The following is a 25,793-nucleotide window of genomic DNA, read 5'->3' as shown; positions in this document are numbered from 1 at the left end:
GGAGACAGTTATTCGATTTGAAATGCGTGTGGATCTTTCACCCACAAAGCTTTCAATCCCTCCGAGAGTCAAAGAGCATAATTCTCAGAAATGACATAAGCCGTGATCTTAAAGTATCAAACATTAATCTAAAATCCATCTGATCGCCACCACATTTCCTACCACAGCCTTAATTTTTACAGTCCTCTCTCTCTCTCTCTGTGTACATATCACGAACCCAAACATTTCAGGCAGTAAGATATGGCGTTCTCACCATTTATAAAAATGGCTGAGTGAAGCCAAACTTTTCTAAGAAATACGACCAAATAAACGCCCCACTGAGAAAGAATGAAGGTGAGTGATGTACGTGTGTGTTTGGTTTAGAGCAGCAGATGTCTTTATTACCTAACAGAATTAATGCAGGACATTTAATATTCAGCCCTGCTGAGGCTCCCTACAGAACAGTTAATCTGAAGCTGAGCGTGAGAGTCAAGCATGCCAGTGCAGAGAAAACACAAACACAACATCACCGAACACTACAGATGCAGAATAAAACACATTTATTTATTTACTTGTATTGTTTGTGCAGGTTTGTCTCATTAATCTAATTACTACTTTACAAATAAAGCTTTAAGTGGCATAAACAGAAAACACACTAATGGTTTTTCTCTGAGGCAGCTGATAAAGCATTAAGAAATATAGCTTCGAGTGGACAAGCTCATCGTATTTTATTTATTTTTCCCTTTCTTTCCACTCATGTGCCTTGTTTTGTGCTCCCCCACTCTCTTTTCTGTCTATCCCATTACAGAGGGGATAAATAAATGATGTGTTGTTCAGTGACCATCTCTAAAATCCAATTGGGCTAAGTGCTGCTTTCTCACGGTGCGATTGGTCCATGATGTCATGGATCTTACTCTCAGCGCGTGCACGAGAGAGAGAGATGTGGGAGATGCTGAAAGCTTACTATATTGACTGCTATGAACAGTTAAGCTTAAATAAAATTATATATATATAAGCAGGTAAAAAAAATGCACCAGTACTACTAATTATGGTTGTGACAAGAACTGATAAAATGATTCTGGATAAAATCCTGCAATTTTAGAAACAACTATGGTAATGAGCAAAGTACAGCTTATATATACACTTGAATGGGAAAAGATGTATAATTTTCTTTATAAAATGGCATTATAAAAATATTTCCAATAAAGTAGTTAAAATCAGCAATAAATACATTCTGACAGCAACAGCATTTCAATTGTGCTTTTTATAATAGGTGTTAAGGGGTCCTAAACCCCTGATCCCTATCCATTATAAAACCGAGATAACACACAGCAAAATAAATTAATTTCTGTCTTTTCTATTATTGGTTACAGTGAATGAACAACCATAGGCAAGTCAATACAATGATAACACTTTAGTATAAGCCAAGAGAGAAAGCATCATGGTCCTGTTACCTTAAAGGCGGGGTGCACAATCTCTGAAAGCCAATGTTGACATTTGAGAAATCACCTAACAAACACGCCCCTACCCCAATAGAATCTGGACCTTCTTTTGATAGACCCGCCCCACACATTTGCATCCCAGGCAACGATGTTGGTTAGGAGACACGCCTATTACTGCTGATTGGCTACAGGTGCAGTTTGGTACTCCTGCCTTTAAGTACACTTATGATTGAATGGTCAAATCTCAGAGTTCTGGTTTTACACTGATGCAAACAGATATGTACAATTAGTTACAAGTGAGCAAAGGAAATATACTGTAATAGTACCACTGCATGATATAACACAAACATAAATTTGTGTAAAAAAGTCCCAAAAAATAATACCAGAATATCATGCTTTTAATAACACACAGATTACTGTGTGTTTTTGACCCATTGCTATCTGGGAATAACAAACCTGTAAATGTTCTGACTGGCCAATTAGAATCAAGCATTCCTGGATCTTATTAAAAGCATGGTCAACCCAGACTCTGAGCAAAGACGGTCAGGTCACTCTGACACAGACTCAAAGGAAGGAGGGGCCGCACTTGAGAATGCTTATTGAGGTTCTTATGGCCCAGACATTACAAAATATGCCAGTCCTATTAACTAAAAGCTACTATATTCTACACAGAGCACTAATATAAGAGTAGGCAGGCACATCTGCAGCTATTAATAAGAAATGGGAATATTTCAAGAGTTTTGTTCCAAAACGCAATACATCCATTTTGAATAATTTCTGTAAAATCGTGTTTTCTATACCAAGAAAGTGGCAAGATGAAAACCACTATTTTCTGTTACAAACTTTTAAATAGCATCTTTAGGTTATAAAAACATAAAAAATTCAAATCCGTAATTTGATTTTCAAAGATTAATTATAAAAACTTTTTTTTCAAAATGCTATAAATCTATTGAATCAATATATAAATGTGCATTCATCTTTGCCATGTTATATTCATTTGGTTGACTGATGGTATGAAAAACTGATTAAAAAAACATTAATGGCATTAATCAAAACACTTACTCTGTCATATTAAGAACACTGTTGTTCCCGCAAAACTTTTTTTCACAGCGATCAGCTGTATGAATGTTTTGGTCCTGCTCGATTTTCATTGGCTTTGTGTAAAATAATGGAACATTTTTCATAAGATCCCCTGGGTTCAATGTGTTAGCATGACAGAAGCTTGATGCTGTCGGGAGAACAAGCAACATTCAGCATTTTTCCGTCTCCAGAGTGCCTCTTGCGTAATTTTGATGGTTTACGTTTCTTTCTCGTCACAGAAAACCACCACAGGTTTATCAATGCCATCAAAGTATTATTTTGTTTTTGTTTGTTTGTTGATCACGAAGTACAAGATGAGGAAAACTAGGATTCTGTGTGTATTCAATGCGGCACCATAATTGTTAACAATGCGTGGAATGGTGCGCTGTGATTTGTTGAGGGGATTTATTGCATTCTGCAGAAAAGGAGGGGTGGGGTTTATTGCATTTTGGAGAAAAGGAAGAAATGATGACAGAATAACAGGGCGGATATTGGATTTTGCCTAAAATTAAGAATTTACTTTTTAATACTGACCTGATACAATACTGAATTTGATGGTAAATAATAAAAAAAGGCGTTTATCGCGTTTTAGAACCAAACTCTTCATTTCATCATGTTCTCATTTCAAACTCATATGACCATCTTTCTTGTTTAGAAAACGAATAGACTAGCAACTATAGCAAATATGCAAGTTGCTCTTTTTCCATACAACGAAAGTGGATGGTGACTACAGCTGTCCCTGGTCCACATTTACTCTCATTGTATAAATATAGAGCAGCTTTTTGTTTTCTGTTCCACAGACAGAAAGTAAAAAGAACGAATAATGACAAAATGTTGATTTTTGGATACTGAATCTGAGAATACAAAGAACGAGGGGTTCAGATGAGGTCTTAATGCAGCAGGTTAATCTCAACAGAAAATGCCAGCCGGCCTCAGGCAAGAGTCGTGACATCAGCACATGGCGTCTGGGGCAGGATCAGGTCGCATCTCCAGACATGCGAGCTGCAGGCAGCTTTCCAATTGTTGGATTATCATAACATTAGCAACCTAAACGTCTAAACAATAGCTGACTCTTAGGTCAAGAGAACAAACAAACTTTACACACACAGACATTTTTGCCATAATGCTATACACTAACTTGTAACACAAACAGCTGATAATTTATTAAAAGATGACATCAGGTGTCGTTTTCTGTCTTTGCTCAAAATGTTTCAAAATTAAACAAATCATGTGTACTTGAGAACAGTATATTAATTGATAATCATTTGACAGTGTCCTTAAATATCCTTTAATCCTCAGGAAGTTATCATATTTTTCACTTTTGGTGGGAAAACAACATCACAAACAACAGTATTACCAGGATCTGATCATTTTTGTAGTAGTAGTAATTTGTCTCACTCTGAAGCTCTTCGTCTATTTAAATTATTTGTTAAATAAAAAATACTTTCTATAAATTAACCCTTTTATAAGAAATACTTCCTTTAACACAAACATGCTCGTTTTTTTGGTTACATGCCTCAAAATCTACTGACCCATATGCTCACCAATAAACATTGATGGATTGGTCTATTTTCAGACAGACCTGTTTGGTTTAGAGATTTGTGGCTGCTGTTAGAGTACATAAAACTAGACTGTCCAAGTCTCCCATTCCTCCTCAATTCAAGCATGGTTGCTGGTTCTTCTCTTAAACAATCTCCACGCTCCACAGCCCTTCTCCTCAGCACCACAGAGACCTGCCCTTCTGGCCTTGGCACTTACTCAGTCTTACTTGCTTTATTTTTTATCCTCTGTTGGCTCATCAACGCTGACCTTGGACTCCTCTCTGTTGACAAATCATGTGCTACAGTCGTTCTAAAGCTATTCGCTTTCTCCTATTATGCTGACTGTACATTTTGCAACTAAATTATCATTTTTTATATCAGATATATTAGGTTATTATAAACTCATATTTAAATATTCTCTAATACTGCCTGCTAGTCTATATGTGAAGAGCTCATATGCAAAACCCTCTTAAAGGAATAGTCCATTTTGTTAAAAGAAAAATCCAGATAATTTACTCACCACCATGTCATCCAAAATGTTGATGTCTTTCTTTGTTCAGTCGAGAAGAAATTATGTTTTTTGAGGAAAACGTTGCAGGATTTTTCTTATTTTAATGGACTTTAATAGACACCAACAATTAACACTTAACTCAACACATAACAGTTTTTTTCAACGAAGTTTCAAAGGACTATAAACAATCCCAAACGAGGCATAAGTGTCTTATCTAGCAAAACGATTGTCATTTTTGACAAGAAGGTGACAAGTGTACACTTTTAGAGCACAACTTCTTGTCTAGATCTGGTCGTGATGCGCCAGGTGACCCCACGCAATACGTCATGACGTCAAGAGGTCACAGAAGACGAACGCGAAACTCCGCCCCAGTGTTTACAAGTGTGTTGAAAGAGGACCGTTCCTACGTTGTTGTATGTCAACTGATACTAATTAATGTCTTTGTGTCAGTTTATTGTTTACAATGGTCTGCAAATTTGCATTTTATATATGTAACACGTGACCTCCCTACGTCACTACGCATTTACGTTAGGTCGCACTGGACCGGACCTAGACGAGAAGTTGTGGTTTAAAAGAGCATATTTTTTTTTCTTGTCAAAAATGACAATCGTTTCGCTAGATAAGACCCTTATGCCTCGTTTGGGATTGTTTGTGGTCCTTTGAAACTCCGTTGAAAAAAACTGTTACGTGTTGAGTTAAGTGTTAATTGTTGGTGTCTATTAAAGTCCATTAAAATGAGAAAAATCCTGCAATGTTTTCCTCAAAAAACATAATTTCTTCTCGACTGAACAAAGAAAGACATCAACATTTTGGATGACATGGTGGTGAGTAAATTATCTGGATTTTTCCTTTAAGAAAATGGAATATTCCTTTAAGTGCGTCTGACGTTTTCTTGTGAACAAGCATTTTCATTTAGATGCTTATGTTTAGATTTAGTAATTTCACTTTAAAGGGGGTACTTCACACCAAAATTCCCATTTCAACATTAATCACTTACCCGTGTTGTTCTAAACCACCAAGTCCTTTGATTGTCTTCAGAACACATTTTTAGAAATTTTTTATGAAAACAAAAAGGCTTGTGACACAGACTGCAGTTTGTTTTACCATTTTTTTTTCCAAAATAGAATGAAACAAATCAGCAAAAAGGTCCATCAGTAGTTCAATAATAATATTCTGAAGCAATGACAACACTTTTGTGTGCAAAGAAACAAAAAAAAATTATGTGCAAAGAAACAAAAAAAAAATTGTGTGCAAAGAAAATAAAACACAACATTTTTATTCAAATACAGTCATTCAGTGTGTGTTCACGGGTAGACTATGGTGCATTTGCTGACGTCACCTGCCAACCTTTTTTTCCTTTTTTAATTTAAGCCATTATGCCCGTATAAATTCACAAATTACTTGCCAGTGTATTCTGTGTCTATTCGCTGGCAACTATGTCTTCAGGTGACGTTGGCAGCAGGCGTCATAGTCTGCCCGTGAACGCTCACAGAAGGACTAAGCAGGAGAACAAAATTGTTGAATAAAATCATTGTTATTGAACTACTGATGAAACATGGACCATTTTGGTGATGTCTCTGAAAAGAAAAGAATTGGGAAAAGAATTGTAAAACAAACTGCAGTCTATGGGCGAGACACACAAGCCTCCCGGTTTTCGTCAAAAATATCTAAAAATGTGTTTCGGGGGACTTGGTGGTTTAGAACGTCACAGGTGTCAGATTTATGATAAAATTGTCATTTTGGGGTAAACTAACCCTTTACAGGCAAGGCAGTCTTTTCTTAAAAATGTCATTTCATTGGTATTAAACAAATTTCGCTGCAAAACCCTTTAAGTACAAGCAAAAAAAAAAAAACTATTTCCAAAAAAGTCTTCAGTCACTCTTCACTGTTCTTTTTAATAAAGGTAAAAGGCTCACAAATTTGGTCAATACCTCAATAAGTTCTTTAAAGCTTTAACTAGGTAAAAACTCATAACTAGGTGATGCACGCATGCCATTGTTCATCCAATTCTTTCTTTGTGTGCTTATACTAGTTATGTAAACTTTAGAAAGTCAGTGAAAGTAGTGGAGGGTGTGTATGGAGATAAACAGAGTGATTCAAATGGTGTGACACTGAAGGAAAGGACAGTTGGAGAGAAACAGGTTCCACCTGGAGCCAAATACAGGCACTTCTCATTACTGAAGCTGATTCAGGACTAAACAGGCCCTTTAAGAGCAGTAAAGCCTGAGGAGAAGTTTGCTTGTGTTTGTTAAGGCAGATTCTGCAAGGTATCTGTGTAAATATATGGGGGATAAATAATACAAATAATAATATACAATACAAAATAATAAAAAAATCGTATATGTGTGTTTTATTACACTGGCCAAGTAACGTTCACATAACACCAAATTGTGTGCCAACAGCTTGTGAGCAAATAAAACCAAAACACCCCATACAGGAATGCAGCTTGGTTTGATACTGCAGGCAGCTCATGCCAACATGTCTTCATACTTCCAGAAAAAGCTCCTTAAATCCAAAGCAAGATAAAGTGGCACCACATCTCAACCTGGCTGTCCAATAACATGCCTGCAAACACAGGCAGAACTCTACGCCATGAAGGAAGACCTCAACATTGAGCCAATATCTTTCAGATAGCAGACATAGACACACAATGAGGCTGTGAGGTACATCCAGATGCTTACCAGAAAAGAATGATATTAATAAAGCTGTGAATTTTTAATATTTCATCCTAATGAGCCAATAGCATCATCTAACTCTGCAAAATCTTCAACAAAAATCTGAAAGACCATCAGACCTGTGCCAGTTTCAAGAGCAAAGCTTAAGGTGCTCTCACCATCACATGACTAAACCACTGTTTAGAGCTTTACTTACACAGAGGACTACAGGGGGGTGTGGACAAGCACCTGTTTAACAATACACCCACGCATTGATTTCACTATATTAGTGATGACATTTTATAGAAGCAATGGTTTCCGAGATAATGACAAATCCTTTAATCTAGCCCTAAATCTAACTCTCACCCAAAGCCGTTGACATTTTAAACGTGATTTGGCCAAACAGAAGTAAGGACCATTTCAAATGGTCTTCTTTACATGTCAGTTTCTGACATCACTTCAATATTTTTGTAGATATTCTTAAACGTTTGTCCCGCACTATCATAGCAAAATCACACGTTTACGTTGCCATTTAGATGAGAATACATACTTATATTGGTTGTACATGAAGATCCCCATTTTTAAACCCTTAAAGGGGTCGTCTAACGGTCATGCATTCTGACTTAAGACAGTTAAAGAGTTGAATTCCCCATGTTGAACATGAACAAAGACTCAAAAAAAGCAGTTGAACATGTGACTCTAGTCCCAACACACTCCGGAAAGTTTTCAACTTCTGAATCTGTTGCATAACAAGTCCCTGGAGTAAAGTGGAAGACCTTATGTGGGAACAGTGTTGGCAAAATGCCCCATAGTGAGATCGCCAATACATGATAGTATTAGGAGCGGGGTAATAGTTTACTCATTTATTTATTTGTTAATTTTTGGGATTAGTGGACAAAAAACAGAAGCTGAAGGGTAGCTGGCAACACTGTCACGACCGTAACCTTATAGAGCAGGGATGGGCAACTTCGGTCCTCAAGGAAGAGTCCGAGACACGCGCATTATAAGCTCTCTCACTTAAGGAGAAGCCCACATGCGAGGAGTAGCACGCAATGTCAAGTGCGGGTTATGCGGGAATGTTAATGTGCAACCATGATGATGATAATAATAATAATAATAGCATAACAATAATTGAAAATTACAATAAGCAAGCATGTCAACTATCGTCATGAAGGCTAGCCTATTGGCACAACCCTAGCGCATGGCACGCACACACCAACCAAGAACTGACACGAAATCAACGTCACCAAGGAAGTATGTTGTTGTTGTTTGTGAGGGAACTTTAAGCTTGTTCAGCTTACAAAAGACCCAGCCTTCTGGAAACAATGGATATAGTTAAGTCATTAAGGCTTTATTTAGAAACTGATTTTCCAATTGAGAGTGTCTATAATAGAAGGTTGTGTAAAGTTTGAATCACTTTTAGTGATAAATTTGAACAAACACAGCTTATTATAAACCATATCCTCTCCTGCCACCTACCCGACTTCTTTTTCCACATCATTGGGCTTTTTTCCACCCATATGCTTTCCGGTACTCATATCTCCATTATTTACCCATGTGTGCATCTGCCTTTTACTATGTTTAACTGAGAAGCTTGTGATCTTCCATTCCACATCACAATAACTAAATAATGTCAAACAATAAATGCAAACAACCAAAAACCACTCAATACTGATCGTAAAAATAGCATACACAAACATACTATGTAATCACAATAAGAGTACACACCAAACGTACACACACGCATGTGCACACATGCACACCCACATGCACACACATCACAATCCACTGCCAAACTGCATATTACATGGGTGTGTGTGGATGAACCCTTTCTGATCGAAGACAATCCCTTTGTCATACTGCCCACCGCTGTTGTAAGTTGCACCCTTGGGTGAGGTGCAGCTCATCTGACAGACGTGCTGCTGGTCTTAAACAGCTTTGATACTACTAAAGAGGAAAAAAGGATCCAACTAGGAGAAAAGCATACACTGGTCATGCAACAGGCACTAACATTATTACATGATCACCAAATAAAACAACAGGTTGACTCTTTGTAACCTGTATTAGTTTATATATTAAGTTATATATCTGCTTTGTGCATGTGAATGGTTGACGTGATTTGTTATTTCCCCGAGTCAAGTGATCTGATTTGGTAGTCTTGTGGTGTCAGAATTGTTAAATGATGCTGTTGCAAGACAATAGCCTTTCAAATACAAGGACAGATATTCCTACTTCTGAACAAATTGTTTAGTTAGCAATCTTTTATCTTTAGCACATTTATACGACACATGAGAAATAGCACAAGAGAAAAGACAAATATCCTCAGTATAAGCAAAGGTAAGGCTGCCAACCTAGCAAAGCAAAGAGAGTCAAGCCTGTTCTGTAGACACTGAATTGAGTTCAGTAGTAGGGAAATCAACAATTGTTTACTTGACTAGGTCAAAAGATAACCGCCCCAGGGGATTACTTCATAATTACCCGAGCAAACAAGTTCGCCTGCTTTCTAAGTATTTGGATCTACAAAAATATGTTTGCCTACTTGCAGCTTCATTCTCATGCTAGCAAATCCAGTCCAAAAGTCACTGTATACTTTCTGGAGAAAGGCATGCAACAATCCAAACACTGTAGATACCACTGCAACCACACTGGCATCCATCCACCCACCCACAGGGAAAAAAGCTGATCACAGGTACAAAATACATAAAACATTTTGAGTAAGGTTGTGTGTACCTTGGGTAACTTATAGATATGCTATATAAAGATAAACATTTACCTAGGTTCAGTAAACCACTCCTGCTCTACTAATGAAACCAAACTACTTCCTGATAAGAAAGATCCCACATACATTCCAGGGTTGTAATCCTTTTTGGCTCCTCTAGTGCAGACAGTTGGCAAGTAGTATGTTGGGTTTTTTTTAAGTGAGAGTGATATTATGGGTGACTGGCATGCAACACTATACTGTTGCTGCTTTTTAATGTGTGAGGAAATGAGTCAGAATACAACCTCTCCATTAAAACTGTATAGAACGCTACAGACTTCATGGCCAAGAAACATCCGACCTAGGGCTGCACGATTTGGGTAATTTTTCCCATTGCGGTTATTGATGCTAATATTGCGATGTGCGATTATACTAAATGGTATCATTAGTCAACTTGATGGGTTTTAAGGAAAATCCACACACAGTTTAGCTAAAATGTGTATTTGTAAAACTAGAAATGTTTTCGTATTGCCACGTGATGTAGCAACTGCTCAGTGTCAGTAATCCTAAATCCAAAATACCACCAGACAGACATAGAGTTTTTTTTTTAGCTACCAGATCACTGTCAACCTCCTCTGCATCCATCTTCGCTCTGGTATAAGTGACGACGCACACCACACACGTGCACTGCCTTTTTTGTTCGTTTTTCTTTCTTTTTTTAAGCAGCAAGGAAAATCATCAAACTGTTATCAGAAAGTTTGTGTTAACAAGTCCACACATTTATTTATTTAATATAATTGCAACATTTTGCTGTCATATAATCGCACAGGCTGACATCGCGATTGCGATTGCGATGCGATTAATTGTGCAGCACTAATCCGACCGCTCTCAGCGATTATTTCTTCACTGGGTAGCTATGCGCAAAACCCAAAACATCTAAACATTGGCTAACGGAAACAATGTTTACAATGCAGACTCAAACCTTTCCTTTTGGCTTAAGCCTCAAGGGATGAGAGGGTAACCATAGCTGCTTGTGAACTGGAGGGTATTTGGGAGGTTTGTTCACTGATGCATTCGTGTGCAAGAGTTTGGGCTGACACGCGTCTGCCCCACACTGGACCATCTGCTGATGAAGGGTGTCATCGCATCTCCCCACCGATCCGACAGGGATTATCCTGTTACCTGCTTTAGACGCCTAAGGATTCCCAGCAGTTAAAACAAATCCCTATGACCAGTGCTTGGAAGAGCAGGGACATCCTGACCACAGGCAACATTACCGTGTTTAGGTCCTGTGTGGGTTTTTTAGCAAAACGTTTTGCAGACATGGATTTATTTGGTGTGCTGTTTAAAAAAATTAAGATTAAGATACACAGATTAACTGTGGGTTCACACCAGATGCGAGTTCAACGATTTGCGCGAGTAGATTGCATACAAAGTCAATGCAAAGACGCGATCAGATGCGTCCTCACGTGGGGCGATGCGAATGACGGGATTGGGGGGCGTGCTTGACGCAAAAACGCGCGTTACTCGCCTCAAACGCGTCTTCGCCCAAGTTGAAAATATTCAACTCGAGCGAAAAATTTGCATGATACGAAGTTAAATCCCGTGAGTAATCTAGAGCAAGTAATGCGATGCCCCGCATTTGGTGTGTATATAGCATGTGTTTACTCTCTGAATTGTTCACATTCACAACAGATGTTTATGAGAATCATGGCATTTTTAAATAATTGTGTGAAAATATTTCCATTCAAGTGCAAAAAAACCGTGAACCTAGTATTCATGTGCTGTTTAAAGCCTCGATATGTGGCTTTCTGGATGCCGCTTTAGATGTGTGCACACAACAAAACTCAAACAGCACGCAAGTAGCGCATTAAAATGCGTTTTGATTTTTAAATCAATATTGTGCTTTTAAATTGAAGATCGATTGGAGTCAGAAAATCTATATTTTTTGCCCAGCCTTAATTATTCATATTAGCAGGGATTTAAATCGTATTCAGCACAGCCCACCCTCATCCTCAACGTAGCTCAGCGATGGCAACTCAAGCCTAGATTATGAATAAGTGATGTCGGGCCCAGCAAACAATGAGTCAGCCATCTGAATAATGCCGTTCATCTATGTCAATGTTTGCACAGTGTGCCACATGGTACAGTCATATGCATATCACAGAATACATGATGGTCCTTTCAAAACAGAGCGGCACTCATTGGCTTCAAACAAACAGAGGCTGGCGTGTAAATAGCATGACGGGTCTGTTTTCAGGTCGTGTGGAGACAAAAGGTGGGCTTTTGTTTTAAATAAATGAGCAATGCAAGTGGCTCATTATTTGTTGGTGGCATTATAACTGCTGAGCATTATGATGGTAATTCATCACATTAAGAACCCCTGTCTTCAGAACTCAGACGTTTAAATGAGAATTCATTTATCCATCATTAGCTGCCACCCATTTTGCTCAACTATATAAAATACAAGTTGGTAGCACACAGAGATTTATCTAAGTCTGGTGCAATGATATTACGCAGCGCCTGAAAATAGTCCCCTGCTATTAAAAGTAACCAAGAGGACTATTTTCAGGCAGTGCATAATATCACTACGCCTACTGCAGCCACGTTACAGCAGCAAAGTCCTTGATTCTTACACCAGAATGAGAGTATAGTTCCTAGACATATCTGCCTAGAAAATCGCAACTTTTAATTTTCCGTCGGTCTTATTACACAATGTAACAACAGAAGATGAAATTTTTAAATAGGAAAAATATCGAAACTCTTTGGTTATTTTTTAGCGCGATGCTAATGGTCCAATCATATTCAATGGATTACGCTTAGCTATGCTAAAAGTGGTACCGCCAGACCCGGAGATCAGCTGAATGGATTCCAAAATGGTAAAAATCAAATGTTTAACTCTAGGGAAAATTAGCATATTTTCAAAAAATTGGAGTGTCCTTGAATGGGCCTTGAAAAAGGGTGCACTTGCTAATGTCAGCCGATCAATCGGTTTACCCTTAAATAACATGTTGTTTGTCATCTTGTGACAAAATATGTTGTTTGTCGTCTTGTGGTTGATCTGTCAAGCACCTGACAGGGGCCCAGAGTGACAATCCCTTTAGGCATCCGTCTCAAATATACACAAAACACACAACACCCATTAGCTACAATTACTACTGCAATTATCACTAAAAAAGGTACACAAACACTCCTTTTAAATAAACTAATTACATGCCTTTCCGCAGGCTAAACTTGCACAGCTCTAGTTAATTCACCCCCAGAATGTTACACAATGAGAGAATTGAGAAGTACAAGACAAAGGTGATAAATACATACTGCTACTGTGTGGAGAGATGTTCACAGCATCATGTCATACCATTTGACAAGTGACCTACGAATGCAATGTCTCAAATACCTTTAATATCTTTAAATAAAGATTTACTCATAACCGCTACATCTTACATTTTTCAGGTTTTAAAGGGCACATATAGTCTGATTCACGATTTTACATTTCCTTTGAGTGTGTATTAGTACATACATGTTAAAGCAACACTATGTAGTTTCCATGTAAAAATGACTTACAGCTCCCCCATGTGGTTGAAAAGCGCAACAGTGCCTGGTATCAGACACTCTTCTGCAGGCAGGGGGAGGGGCGGGGCTGTGTGCTCTACCCTCCACCGCCACTTTCAGAGTGTGCTTGTAGCGGCTAGGAGGCTGCTCAGGTTTACAAATTGTCCAGTTAAAAGTTGTTCAATCACTGAAATAATTTTAGAGACATTATTTAGAGGTAAAAAAACTACATAGTGTTGCTTTAGGGTTTGTACCTTTTGCATATTGTTAAAGTAAACAATGACGCAAGTTACCGTCTCCAACTAAATTTCTTTTCTTGGACTACAACAAATGCACGGATTGTAGGCAACAGTTTACTTCCTGGGATCGATGATGTAGAGAAGATCGACGTTATCATAATTCCTCCCGCTTCAGACTCAGCCTGTAAGTTGTCCTTCTAGGAGTTTTTCCCATTGGTTTTTTTCCTAGGGGGTTTTTCGTCCCAGGGAGAGTCAGCCAACTTTGGCTTAACTTAGCACTTTACTGTATACGTTACATTATTAATATGCTCGCTTGTACGGTTTAACCTTAGTCGCTATGTCTACTTCTTATATTATCTATTGATTTTCTGTGTTCTCCTCTACATCTTCTCATGTAAAGCTGCTTTGCAACAATTAACACTTGTGAAAAGCGCTATATAAATAAAATTGAATTGAATTGAATTGATAACAACTGAATCTTTCAAACATGGTAAGGAGCGTCACATTTCCGGCTGACGTCAGAAGAAATCAGCCCAATCACAACATACAGATTAGCTGGCCAATCAGGGACCCAGACCTTTTCAAATCGAGGAGTTTTGTACAAAATCAGTGCGCTTAAAATCTGGAGCTACAAAAATGAGGGGTATGTGGAAAATGCAAACACATTATATTATACCAAATACACAAAATAACATTGTTTTTTAGCAATGAAATGGGTGCCTTTTAAAATGAAATAAATGCCCTGTTTAACATAGCAGACTTTAAAACCCCATTGTAGGTTCATAGACAGGATATACAAATATGGGTATAGACAATTTGGGGAGTGTGCTTTAGTTAGAAACAACCTAATTAACAAGAATATGTGTTACGCTGCTTAGCTTTAAAAACATTGTCAACAGGTTTATCTTGCAAGTGCAACACCTCACTTTATCGGCACACACAAACAAACACAATAAACACACATAACGATTCCATGTTTCCTTTAAATTTGTTCCAATACACACTCGGAACATCAACCTCTCCATTTTCCCTGCTTGTGCACACAAACACACACAACATTTGGCTCGGGTTCATTAAAAATTCACAGTTCGTTCCATTAAAGATTCACCACAGCAGTGCTGTTACGTTTATCGGGTCTCTGCCTGTCAGCATTCGGTGAGCAGCGAGGAAGCATTCCAGAGCCCTGATAATACAGCAGGGTGGAGATGCTGCAGCTGATCTGATAGAGGTCAGAAAGAGAGAGAGAGAGAGCGAAAGAGGGAGAGAGAAAGAGAGAGAGAGAAAGACAGAGACAAAGTGGTGATGTAGAGTGAAGGTCCTAGCCTCTTTTTTCATTTAGATACACAGCAGGCTGTGCACCTCAATTATTCAGCAGTCTTCATGCGCCTTCTGACATCACCAACATGCACACAAGCCTAACACTGCATGCTCGCAATGCCTGCATTTCAGCCACTGGCCCACAGGCTTCCCAGGACGGTACTACAGACCACCAGAACAGGCACATTACCGTCAGATTCATTTCTACACGTGCCCATAGACATGTATGGAATATGTTTCACTAAACCTTTCAGCCAGAGATATGTTAGATAAGAGATATGTTCAGGTTATTCGTCCATTTTTGGTGTGAACTTAATGCTCAGGCACTGCATTTACATGATATTTCCCTTTACATCTCATCTTATTGACCTGATGAATAAGCAAATCAGGAATTAAAGCTTTATTTTCAAAGTATAAAAAGCAACTGAATTTAAACTATACACAACAATAATAACAGAATTTGAATGAGTAACTGCATGCAGACTTTAAACTCTCATTTGAAATAATAGCCGAGATGATAATAGCTTTTATGTGACTGTTAACAGGTTGGCATGTCAAGAAATCTCACGGAGCTTTGATTAAGGCCAAAGGAATGGAGAGATTTAGTGGGAGGGGCCCTTGGCACTCGTGTGGGCCCAAACAGATGAATAGCACATGTTGCTTTTTAATTCAGTGCCAGCCAGCCAGTATGATGAAGAGTTTGAAGAAAAACAGTTGCCAGGTTACTTGAAAAGAAGCCTATGAGAGCCGCCAAGCACCGCTGATCTAATTACCTGTTGTTTTTTGTTCAAGGATCTTTTAAATAAATCTGTTTTTTACCGACCATCCATGGGGACCACAGCGTACAGATACACACCAAAAGAGAACAGGGTCTGCTGTAATTCAGTTTGAAAGTCTACGGACACGACAGATCAATTAGTTCTGCAGCTCATGGTCGCACCTAAAATGCCAACGAGAACTTAGTATTCTAGACATTATAGAAAATCACAGGGGCGGCTAAAACTTTAAGGAAATTCAGACACCAGATGCATTTCTAAGTCAAATATGGCTGTACTGACTAGAAAAAAGTGAACGTTAAATGAGAAAAAACCTGCTGCTGTAAACTCTGTATGTGGTGTGTAATTAGTCCTGTATGCTAAGAGAAGCATCTCTATTATTACTGTACAGCACATACTCAGCATACAGATTTGCTCAAACCTGTGTAGATATTAAAGAGCAGCAGGGTATCAGACTGCATCCTTTAAAATATGGACTTAAATGATGTCTCACATCACTCGGTTTGACAGGGCTTGCTATTACATTTCTATGTGACCAGCCTTACAGTTATGTAAGGAATAATTGACGACGGGCCCCAATGAATTATTCGAAAACAATACACTGGTAATGCGGCACGACGCAAGTAGAGTGCCGTTACACCGTGGGTGTAGCCTGGCTAACACCAGACCAGTCTCTAACAATGCTCATTTCTCGTATTTGAGGCGTGGTTTACGAATGCCCAGAGCCGTTTATTGGCCGCTACAAATGTCAATCAAATGCATCTGTACGTATCTCATAGCCAATCGTTTTAATTATACCCGATGACGCATGTAGAGAGACATAAATTCAAGCGTCAACAACTTTTTTCGGTACATGTGGACACAGCTGAAAGTATATTGATATTAAAAAGCAACACAACTTAGTGGCACTGTGAAACCACAGTACAGGCATAATGACAATATAATATTAATAAATAACACTTAGCATTTATAAGTTAAATGGACTTTGTCGACGACGATGCATAGCAGGTTGGTCCTGTAAAACTCTATGTCTTGCCATATCCAAACATCCTTCTTGGATTTACAAATTGTTTAACGCCAAAAGTTACTCTTTTTTTTAAATAAACTTGCGTTCAAAACTACTAAGAACATTATCTAAGGCTGCATCGAAAAGTAACTTCGCGTCTACTGGCGTGTTGGATAAACAAAACTGCTTCGGTGTGTCGCATAGACGTCGTCATTGTCTTGCTGCCCCCTCCCCGTTCTGTGATTGTTTCCCTATTTCAGGCGACAAAATGGTCCATAGTTTCCATGCTAGACTTGCAGCGTGAATAAATTTGCGCGCAAGGCAGCATGGGGAAACCCAGGCTACCGTGGGTGTGCATTATTTTGAAATAATTCAAAGGGCCGGAGTAAATTTTTTAGCTTATACCAGAGTTACCACAGCCATTGCTCTTGTAGTGGTACTTGTGTGATGGTTCTTGTAAGACATGTGACAGGTCAGGTGTGCGTTTATGGAAAAATAATGCATACCATTGGAACATTTCTCAACCAAAATCAGAATAAAGCATTCAACAGCCCCATTGTATAATATATTATAACTTAGGACGGTGGGTGATATGACAAAAATCTTATAACACGGTAGGATTCATTTTATATAGTCCAAAATCTCAGTTGACAAATTTCTAATAGTTTATCGTCCACTAGAAGTGTGCCATGATAACACTGGTATAATTTTTTTACATTATAAAAAAATTAATTTTGTGATATTAATGATATAGCAACGCAATGACGTATGGTGCATTTACGTTCCCTAATGCGCACAGCAAACACACCTGAGAGCAAGAGCGGTGTTGTCAGCAACACCGAGTACAACTAGGCTGTGAAGGTACGCGAGGAGGACATACTACTAGCAGGCTACGTTTGTACTAGAGATGGTTTTGATGGTTAATCATGATAAAAATGTCCAACAGTTAGTATTTTTTTTCAAATTTAGTTTAACCGTGCCAGTGCCACGGCTCGAAAACCTTTGTCCAGCATCAACCAAACAGCAATAACGCAAGACAAACACATTCATTTACGTCTGCTCCCATGTGTTTGTGTTGACAGTGCTTCACTGGCTGAATTTAAATCCAAAAAATGTTAACATTTAGGAAAATCTAGCTGTACTGATGCATGCTTACTTAATTTAAACAGATCCATCTTTTCTGTTCATTTTCCATTAACTGGTGTGATGTGATGAGTTTGTTTCTTCTGCGAATGCTGCGAGCGCGCGCAGGTCATGCACATCGTGCAGCTTACTCCTGGGTCCTAAAGTACGCCCAATTTCTCACAACACAAGCAGACAGATGACTTGTCCTGTGTTTATATGAAAATCTGATTTATTTACCTGTGTTTTATCTGAACTAGATGAACATTTATCTAACGACCTCAAATGTCCCATGAGTAATGTTATTTATTTTATGTTTATGCGAACAAACATACACTAAATTTGACTCATGCTGTGTGACTGTGTCATACAATAGATTCGAATTAGGTAGTCTGTCATCAATGACAGCTCACTGGATGGAAAATGCTCTTCCTTTCCCATAATTTTTGCTATACCGTCATAAAAATAATTACCGCACATATTCTTGAAATATTATGATATAATTTTGAGGATGTATCACCCACTGATAATAATAACTATACATCCCTTCCATAAACTCTCTAATTCTTGCCATACTGGAAAACTAGTTACAATGTACAGTGGTTACGCAGGTTTACAACCCCATTAACAAACCAGACCACAAAATACGCCCAATTGGCACCATTACAAAGTCAAAAATGTTGCAAAGTCACGCCATGTAAATTAATAACTTCATTATAATTATGATCAATCATCACTCTTTCATCCATGCACTTCTGTACTAGTTCCAATGATCCAAGAGCCATTTGATAAAATATTTCATTTTACTTATTTCAACCAAAGACAGAGTTAGAGGTCAGATATACAGCGTGTTCATTCCCAGAAAAAAGATCAGCTGCTTTTGTTTGTGATGCAGCAGAAACAGTGGCTGCGTATCATATATCCTTCACCAACAGCATAATTAGCACTGATGATACTGACAGTCAATGTGACCCAGGCGAAGAAAGAATAAATGAAATAGAAGTAGCATCAACAGGTTCACATTATAAGCTGGAAAATGTTTTACACGGTCCTACATGCTCAAAGAGAAACACCATTATTGTTTAGTCTGATTGATGTTAAACAAAATGACTAATATACTCAATATGATACACCTAAAAGTGGGTTCAGTCTCATTACCAAAACTTTTGGTAACGTTTTAAAGGCTTTTTACAAATATCTACGGTTGGAATAAGAGAAAGTGCATTAAAACACCTCCTCCACAAACACCAACACATTTTCAAGCTGCCTGCTGGATTTAGAAGGCTGGGGAATGTAAACAGAACCCATCAACTGAAAAAGCTGATGGTTTTTTGAACTAGCCCTAGTTACTTTCAAAATGCTGACTTATAAAACGGCTCGTTCTGCTTCTTCATTCTGATTGGTTGAAACGCGTTCTAGGCCTTGATAAAATACCCCGGTAAACCCACGGTTCAGACCGCATCACAAGTATCATTGCGCCACTGTTGCTGTGTACTGATTTATGAAAATAAACACCACAGTCTTTAATCATTTTTTTAATTTTTCTACATTTGCACAATTATGGCGATATCCAGATAAATGTCAATAAATAAAACATTTCGTCAATAAAGAGAAAACATTCTCTGAAGTTTTTTTGTCTTATTGATATTTCCGCTATTATCCACAAGATGGCAATCTTACCCAACTTAAACACTGAGGCATTCACTCGACACAACAGCGTTGTGGTGGATTTAGCGTGACGTGTGTTATGATCAGGCTCTGAATCTGATCTCTTACAAAGTTCTTCACAAAAATGGAATTATCTCCGCATTTAGCTGCAAATTTGAGAGGTGATAACTGATAAGACAACAAATGAAGGTAGGATGAAACGTTTTTTGATGTTGTTGTAAAGCTGATGGACTGTTCTTTCATTTGATATTTTATTTTTATTATGTTTATTTTAAGAAGATAATTTTTCTGTAAGACATTCAACTAAAACTGGGTGGCAACTTAAAAAACGCTGACGGGGGAAAAGTTAAGCATGCTTCCAAGCATATTTGATCATCACTTCAACAGTTGCACGATATAAATGTTAATGTATAAATTAGATGAATGTTGATTTATAAAAATAAACACCAGTCTTAAATCATATTTTCATTGTGTCTTTGCTGCATCTCTGTTGGTTGGGAACTGCGCTCTGTTTCAGTCACACTTGATTCTGAGGAACTACTTTGTTTGGCGGAAGAGTAATATTTATACTAATATAATTACAACTTATTTGTGTTTTATTTTATAAAACCCCGCTAACGTTATGCATATGAAGTAACCGTTTTATAAACGCAATAAACCCCTCAAAGCGTTGGGTTACCAGTGCATTTTATAACAGCTAAGGGGGTTTAGGCACTCCGCTTCGCGTCGTGCCTAACAACGCCCCTTAGCTGTTATAAAATGCACTGGTAACCCACTGCTTCTTGGGGTTTATTGCTTTAATAAGTCTTAACACAAAGAGTACACAAAACAAAGTGATACAAGAAATGAAATGTATTGGCATAAGTAATGGGACAATTATATGGGGCACCTTACCTCTTGCTGACAGCTTTTTTGTGTTGATGATCTTTGCAGCATATTCCTGGCCTGTTGATTTCTTTACACATCGCCGAACAACAGAGAAGGCACCCCTGTTAAAAACAAACGCACATGAAAAATAGTAGTGAAAATAATTAAGTAAATTAATTATTTCTATATGAAGCTGATGGGATGGAAAACAGGGACAAAGAATATGGCAACAACATTGTACCTACGAAATTACGCATTAAAAGTGCTACTCAATAAAAGCTAAGTAATAGCTTTGAATTTCACTCCAACACTTTTATAAATTATTAATGATATTGAGACCAATGACTGTCCAGGTAGAGTAGAGACAGAATTGTCTGAAACCGTGTTATCAAAGGATAAGTCCATTTTCTTAAAAATAAAAACATGAGTCGAGAAGAAATTATGTTTTTTTAGGAAAACATTCCAGGATTTTTCTCCTTTTAATGGACCCCAACACTTAACAGTTTTAATGCAGTTTAAAATTGCAGTTTCAAAGGACTCCAGCGAGGCATAAGGGTCTTTTCTAGCAAAACGATTGTCATTTTTGGCAAGAAAAATAAAAAATATCCACTTTTAAACCACAACTTCTTGTCTATATCCGGTCCTGTGACGCGCCAGCGCGACCTTACATAATACGTCATCACGTCAAGAGGTCATGGATAAAGTATGCAAAACTACGCCCCAGTGTTTACAAGTGTGGAGAAAGAGGACCGTTTCAACGTTGTTGTATGTTGAATGATACTAATTAATGTCTTTGTGCCAGTTTATTGTTTAAAATGGTCTGCAAATGTGTGTTTCATATATGTAACACGTGACCTTTCCACAGCATTACGCAATTATGTGAGGTCGCGCTGGCGCGTCACACAGCTGGAGGAAGACGAGAAGATGTGGTTTAAAAGTGCATATTTTTAATTTTTCTTGCCAAAAATGACAATCGTTTCGCTAGAAAAGACCCTTATGCCTCGTTTGAAATCGTTTAGAGTCCTTTGAAACTGCAATTTTAAACTGCATTAAAACTGTTAAGTGTTGGGGTCCATTAAAGTCCATTAAAATGAGAAAATCCTAAAATGTTTTCTTAAAAAAACATAATCTCTTCTCAACTGAACAAAGAAAGACACCAACATCCTGGATGACATGGTGAGTAAATTATCTGGATTTTTAAGAAAATGCACTAATCCTTTAATAAAAATGCCTCACTTAAAATACAGATAAATCTTTGGCTGCACATTATGAGGCAGTTTCCCCAGACAGGGTTTAAAAAAAATAGTGGCAGTGATATATATAAAGATATGTCGGTACGAGTTGTTTTTAAATTGAGGCAGCTCAAACTCACATTTTAGTCTGGGACTAGGAAAATCCCTGTCCAGGAAAATGCCCCTACATGTAATGTGCCAAGTTGGTATGATGCTACAAATTGCTTACAGCCTATAGCTGGCATAACAAAGTATTTTACTAATAATAATATTTGTATGTAATAAACATTGTTGTATTTTCAATACGTTTTATAAAAGCTATTAAGCCACTTGTCCATTACAATGATTTAACCCCAATGTTTTTGCACTTGAGAAACACCCTTACCCAAGATAAAACAACTGCAATGAATGCACACTTACGAACCCTAATTATTTATGCTCCACTAATGGCACCAATATGGTTAATCTGTTTGGACAAACAGGTAGGCCCTTCCAACATGAACTCACAGAAAAATGTAGCTATTTTATATTTTGCATGAATCTGTACAATGTAATTTGTATAAAAGGCAAGCATATGATTATTTGCATTACATTTACGCATTCTGCAGATGCTTTATCCAAAGGGATTATGAATTATGTCGTATGCTATGATGAAGTCATAAAAATTAGCCAACTCATAAAATAGTTGAGAATTCATTGACACAGAGAGGCCTACGCGTTTCCTTATTGTCCAGTGAATAGGGGCAGAAGTCAGTAGAGCTGTTAACTGAGTGACACATTTCATGTAGTAGTACCATTTGTGTGGTTTTCCAAAACACAAAAAACAGGAGAAGCTTCAATAGTGTCACGCTGCCAACAGTAGGAACGGCTTGTCAGTCAACGTCACTTCAAACTGCCCATTTCACAAACAACACGGCGTGAGGCGACTACTACCGCACCGTGTTCACTTCCTTCATTTCGTGTTGATGCTTTTGACGGCTGAACAAAAACAGCAGGTAACAAATGTAACGCCATATGAGGCTTGAAAACAGCTACATTTACATCTGCAGCAAAGCCGTACTGTCATACTATCATATGAGTGATAAATGACAAATATTGCTGAATGAAAACTTTGGGTGTCTATTAAACACATACGGATACGAACCCCCAACCCTAAACGCCTCGAGGACTTGCCTCTCTGACAAAATGCTCGTTCTAGTGTCGATAAAGTATCGCATCTTGCGATTCTTGCGTCATGACGACACGCAAGCTCTAGCGCACGAGCACGATGTTAGGCAACCCGTCGTAATGAAGATAAACAAAGAAACTAGAATGAAGAATAGAAACATCGATTTCTGAAATTTTGCGTTGCGCTGGCTTTTTTGGCACGCAAAGCCCTAATGTTTGTATTCGTGTGTATGCTGCTGTCAACACTGAACTACACACAGACAACACGATGATACACAATGCAGTGCGAAACACAAATGCAGCGGTGCAAAGATCGCTTACTTCCCGAGCTCTTCGTACAGCTGATACTCGTCTGTAAATCTGGTGCAGGTCACGATTGTAGCCATTTCGCGCTTTAGGAGGAGATCGCCTCTCTGATGTCTCCGGGAGCGCCTCGCTCGGGTTTCGGGAGATCTCTCGCGCACTCACAGGAAAGGGAGAGAGAAGTGAAGAGGTGGGGGAAGAAGGAAGAGAGAGGTGCTGCTGGTAAGTGGAGGTGGAGAGAGAACGCAGCCAGCCACGCGAGATTTTCTCGGTCGACGACGAGAGATGGAAGTGACACCCCTTTTGCACGCGACGCGACAAACTTTAAACGAAATCGCGCGCTTGTTTTATCGCGTCGTGTCGCTAGCAGTGTATATCCGGTGCTACATTGACACCGCATCATGTTTTTTTACAGACAAATAAGCTTACATTCCTTAATAGTAATATCATATCTTCTCTTCCACGTGAAAAATACTGTAGTATAGTAAACTGTAGGGAACCTATAGTGAACATAACCTAGTAAAAATTCAAGTATACTACAGCATTTACTACAGTTTTTCAATTCACTATAGATTACAGAATACGAAGTATATTTTTAGAAAGTGTAGTAATTACTATAATATACTACAGTAGCCTATTTACTTAACTAAATGCTACTGTTATACTACCATCTTGTTTCATGTGTGTTTTTGTATTTCAGTTCTATTTTGTACAGTGTTTTGCTATATTTATGAAGGATCTTATTAATGTTAATCTAAAAAACATAACAATTTTAGGGTGTGGCCAACCTTGGATGACTAAGCTTACTTCCTGGGAAAAAATGAAAGTACAAGCACAAATGTTGTTCTAGGCCTTATGATAAGGAGGTTCACTAAGATTTAGTAAATCTTAAAGGGATAGTTCACCCAAAAATGAAAATTCTGTCATCATTTACTCACTCTCATGTTGCTACAAACCTGTATACATTTCTTTGTTCTGATGAACATGAAGAAAGATATTTTGAGAAATGTCTGTAACCAAATTCCACCCAATAAAATATTCAAGGGGTGCACCGACATATCGGCCGATGATGGTTGCTATGCTTCTTAATGAATTAAGGTGAAATGCCGCTACATCCAAAAGCCAGGGGGCGCTCTTTTGCAGAAACTCAATATGCGCTGCCGACGAAGAACCATACATACGCACCATATATGACACGCAGGAAATGGCTTAAGGATATATTTATATTGCTGTTCTTCAAACCTTTTCAGGTATTTTCATGATAATAAAGAATATATATATATAATGATTATGTTTGATGAGTGTTGCTTTTTCAAATGCATGTTATAAACGACTCAAACTAACAGTGAATTCAGATCGAAAAAGGACTTACTGATCAAAAGCCGAGGTACATGAAATAGCTGTGAATAATATCGGCTGTGCAATTCAGAATAGTTATCGGCCACGTATTATTAGTGTTTAATTATTAGTATTAATCGCCATTTATCGGTGCACCCCAAAATATTCTAGAGCTTATTTATTATTATAAATAATTTGTTATAAAATAACCAAACACTAAGACATAACTTTTTTTATTTTTTTTTGTTGTTTAAGCTTTTTTAATGTTTATTTACGCCCCTACTGGGCCTTGATTCCCAGATTCAGAAAAACTGCTCTACGGTAGGTACAGTGGCGGCCGATGACTTATCTTCCGAGGGGCCCAAATTCAAAATAAGAGTGTCATGTGTGTTGCTCGTCATGTCAAAATGTGTGTTCGGTGCTTCATGTCAAAATTCCTTCCATGCAGCACACACGTGGAAAGGGTTTATGATACTCATGTTCACAAAATACTCACAAGACTTAAAGGCGGAGTCCACGATGTTTGAAAAACGGTTTGGAGAAGGAGACGGGCCGACTACCAAAACACACTTATAGCCAATCAAATCAAATCAAATGCCGGGTTGCGTATGTGTGGGGCGGGTCTATCAACAGAAGGTCCAGATTCTATTGGGGTAGGGGCGTGTTTGTTTAGGTGATTTCAAATATCAACATTGGCTTTCAAACATCATGGACTCCGCCTTTAACTTAACACTAAACTCTGATTATATGTGATTAAGCGAGTATCTGGCAAACCCTTTCGAAGCGCCTGCAGTAGACACGTATTTTGACGCGTGATTCAAACATGTTTACATGCCGCGCCCAACACATATTTTGACACCCAAATAATGGCTAAATACATGTCGTGATGAGCTTTGCATCGTGTGTCCACAAAAAGTAGTCACCGGCCGCCACTGGGAATAAAGCATTTTCACCAGAACCAAATAAATAGTATCTTGCCAGCCTGCTTCATATTTGCTCTGTTATTATAGTCGCCACCGCCAGCTATGTAGATGCTTATCATTTGTTATCAGGAATGTAACAATGTATCAACAGGTGTGGAGAGTAAATTGTCTCATGTTTCTAAATGCGCTCTTCTTTCATAGTCAACCTTGTGGAGCAAAACACTCAACGATTAGAAATGAATGCAGAAGAAGTGCCGTGACTGTAATTACACAGAGGCAGGTTGATATGAAGGTTTAATTAGAGCGGTTATTCATTGCGGTGTTCCTGTAGTGCTGATACTGGCCTGTGTTGTGGGTTGATGCGGTGTACAGTGGGCT

The 25,793-nt window shown here is 38.2% G+C and overlaps 1 protein-coding gene across 46 annotated transcripts in view; it reads right to left on the bottom strand.

The window, feature by feature from the left end:
- Positions 1-23,429, bottom strand: part of camk2g2 (calcium/calmodulin-dependent protein kinase (CaM kinase) II gamma 2) — a 74,332-nt gene extending 50,903 nt beyond the window's left edge. For 16 of the 46 annotated variants that reach the window (XM_073873164.1, XM_073873165.1, XM_073873171.1 and 13 more), the window contains exons 1-2: positions 23,173-23,428; positions 20,480-20,574 (exon numbers count right to left, since the gene is read on the bottom strand). In XM_073873164.1, coding sequence (XP_073729265.1) covers positions 20,480-20,574; positions 23,173-23,237 — 160 coding nt within the window. In that variant the 5' untranslated portion in view covers positions 23,238-23,428. Of the gene's footprint in view, positions 1-20,479; positions 20,575-23,172 lie in introns of all 46 variants that reach the window. The other 30 variants (XM_073873179.1, XM_073873183.1, XM_073873186.1 and 27 more) reach the window with 5 other exon arrangements.
- Between the last annotated feature and the right edge of the window lie 2,364 nt (positions 23,430-25,793).

The sequence above is a fragment of the Misgurnus anguillicaudatus genome, chromosome 11 (genome assembly GCF_027580225.2).
Source record: "Misgurnus anguillicaudatus chromosome 11, ASM2758022v2, whole genome shotgun sequence".
Classification (NCBI taxonomy): Eukaryota; Metazoa; Chordata; class Actinopteri; order Cypriniformes; family Cobitidae; genus Misgurnus; species Misgurnus anguillicaudatus.
The sequence above is the reverse complement of the archived record's forward strand: the minus strand, read 5'-3'. Positions and strand labels throughout refer to the sequence as shown.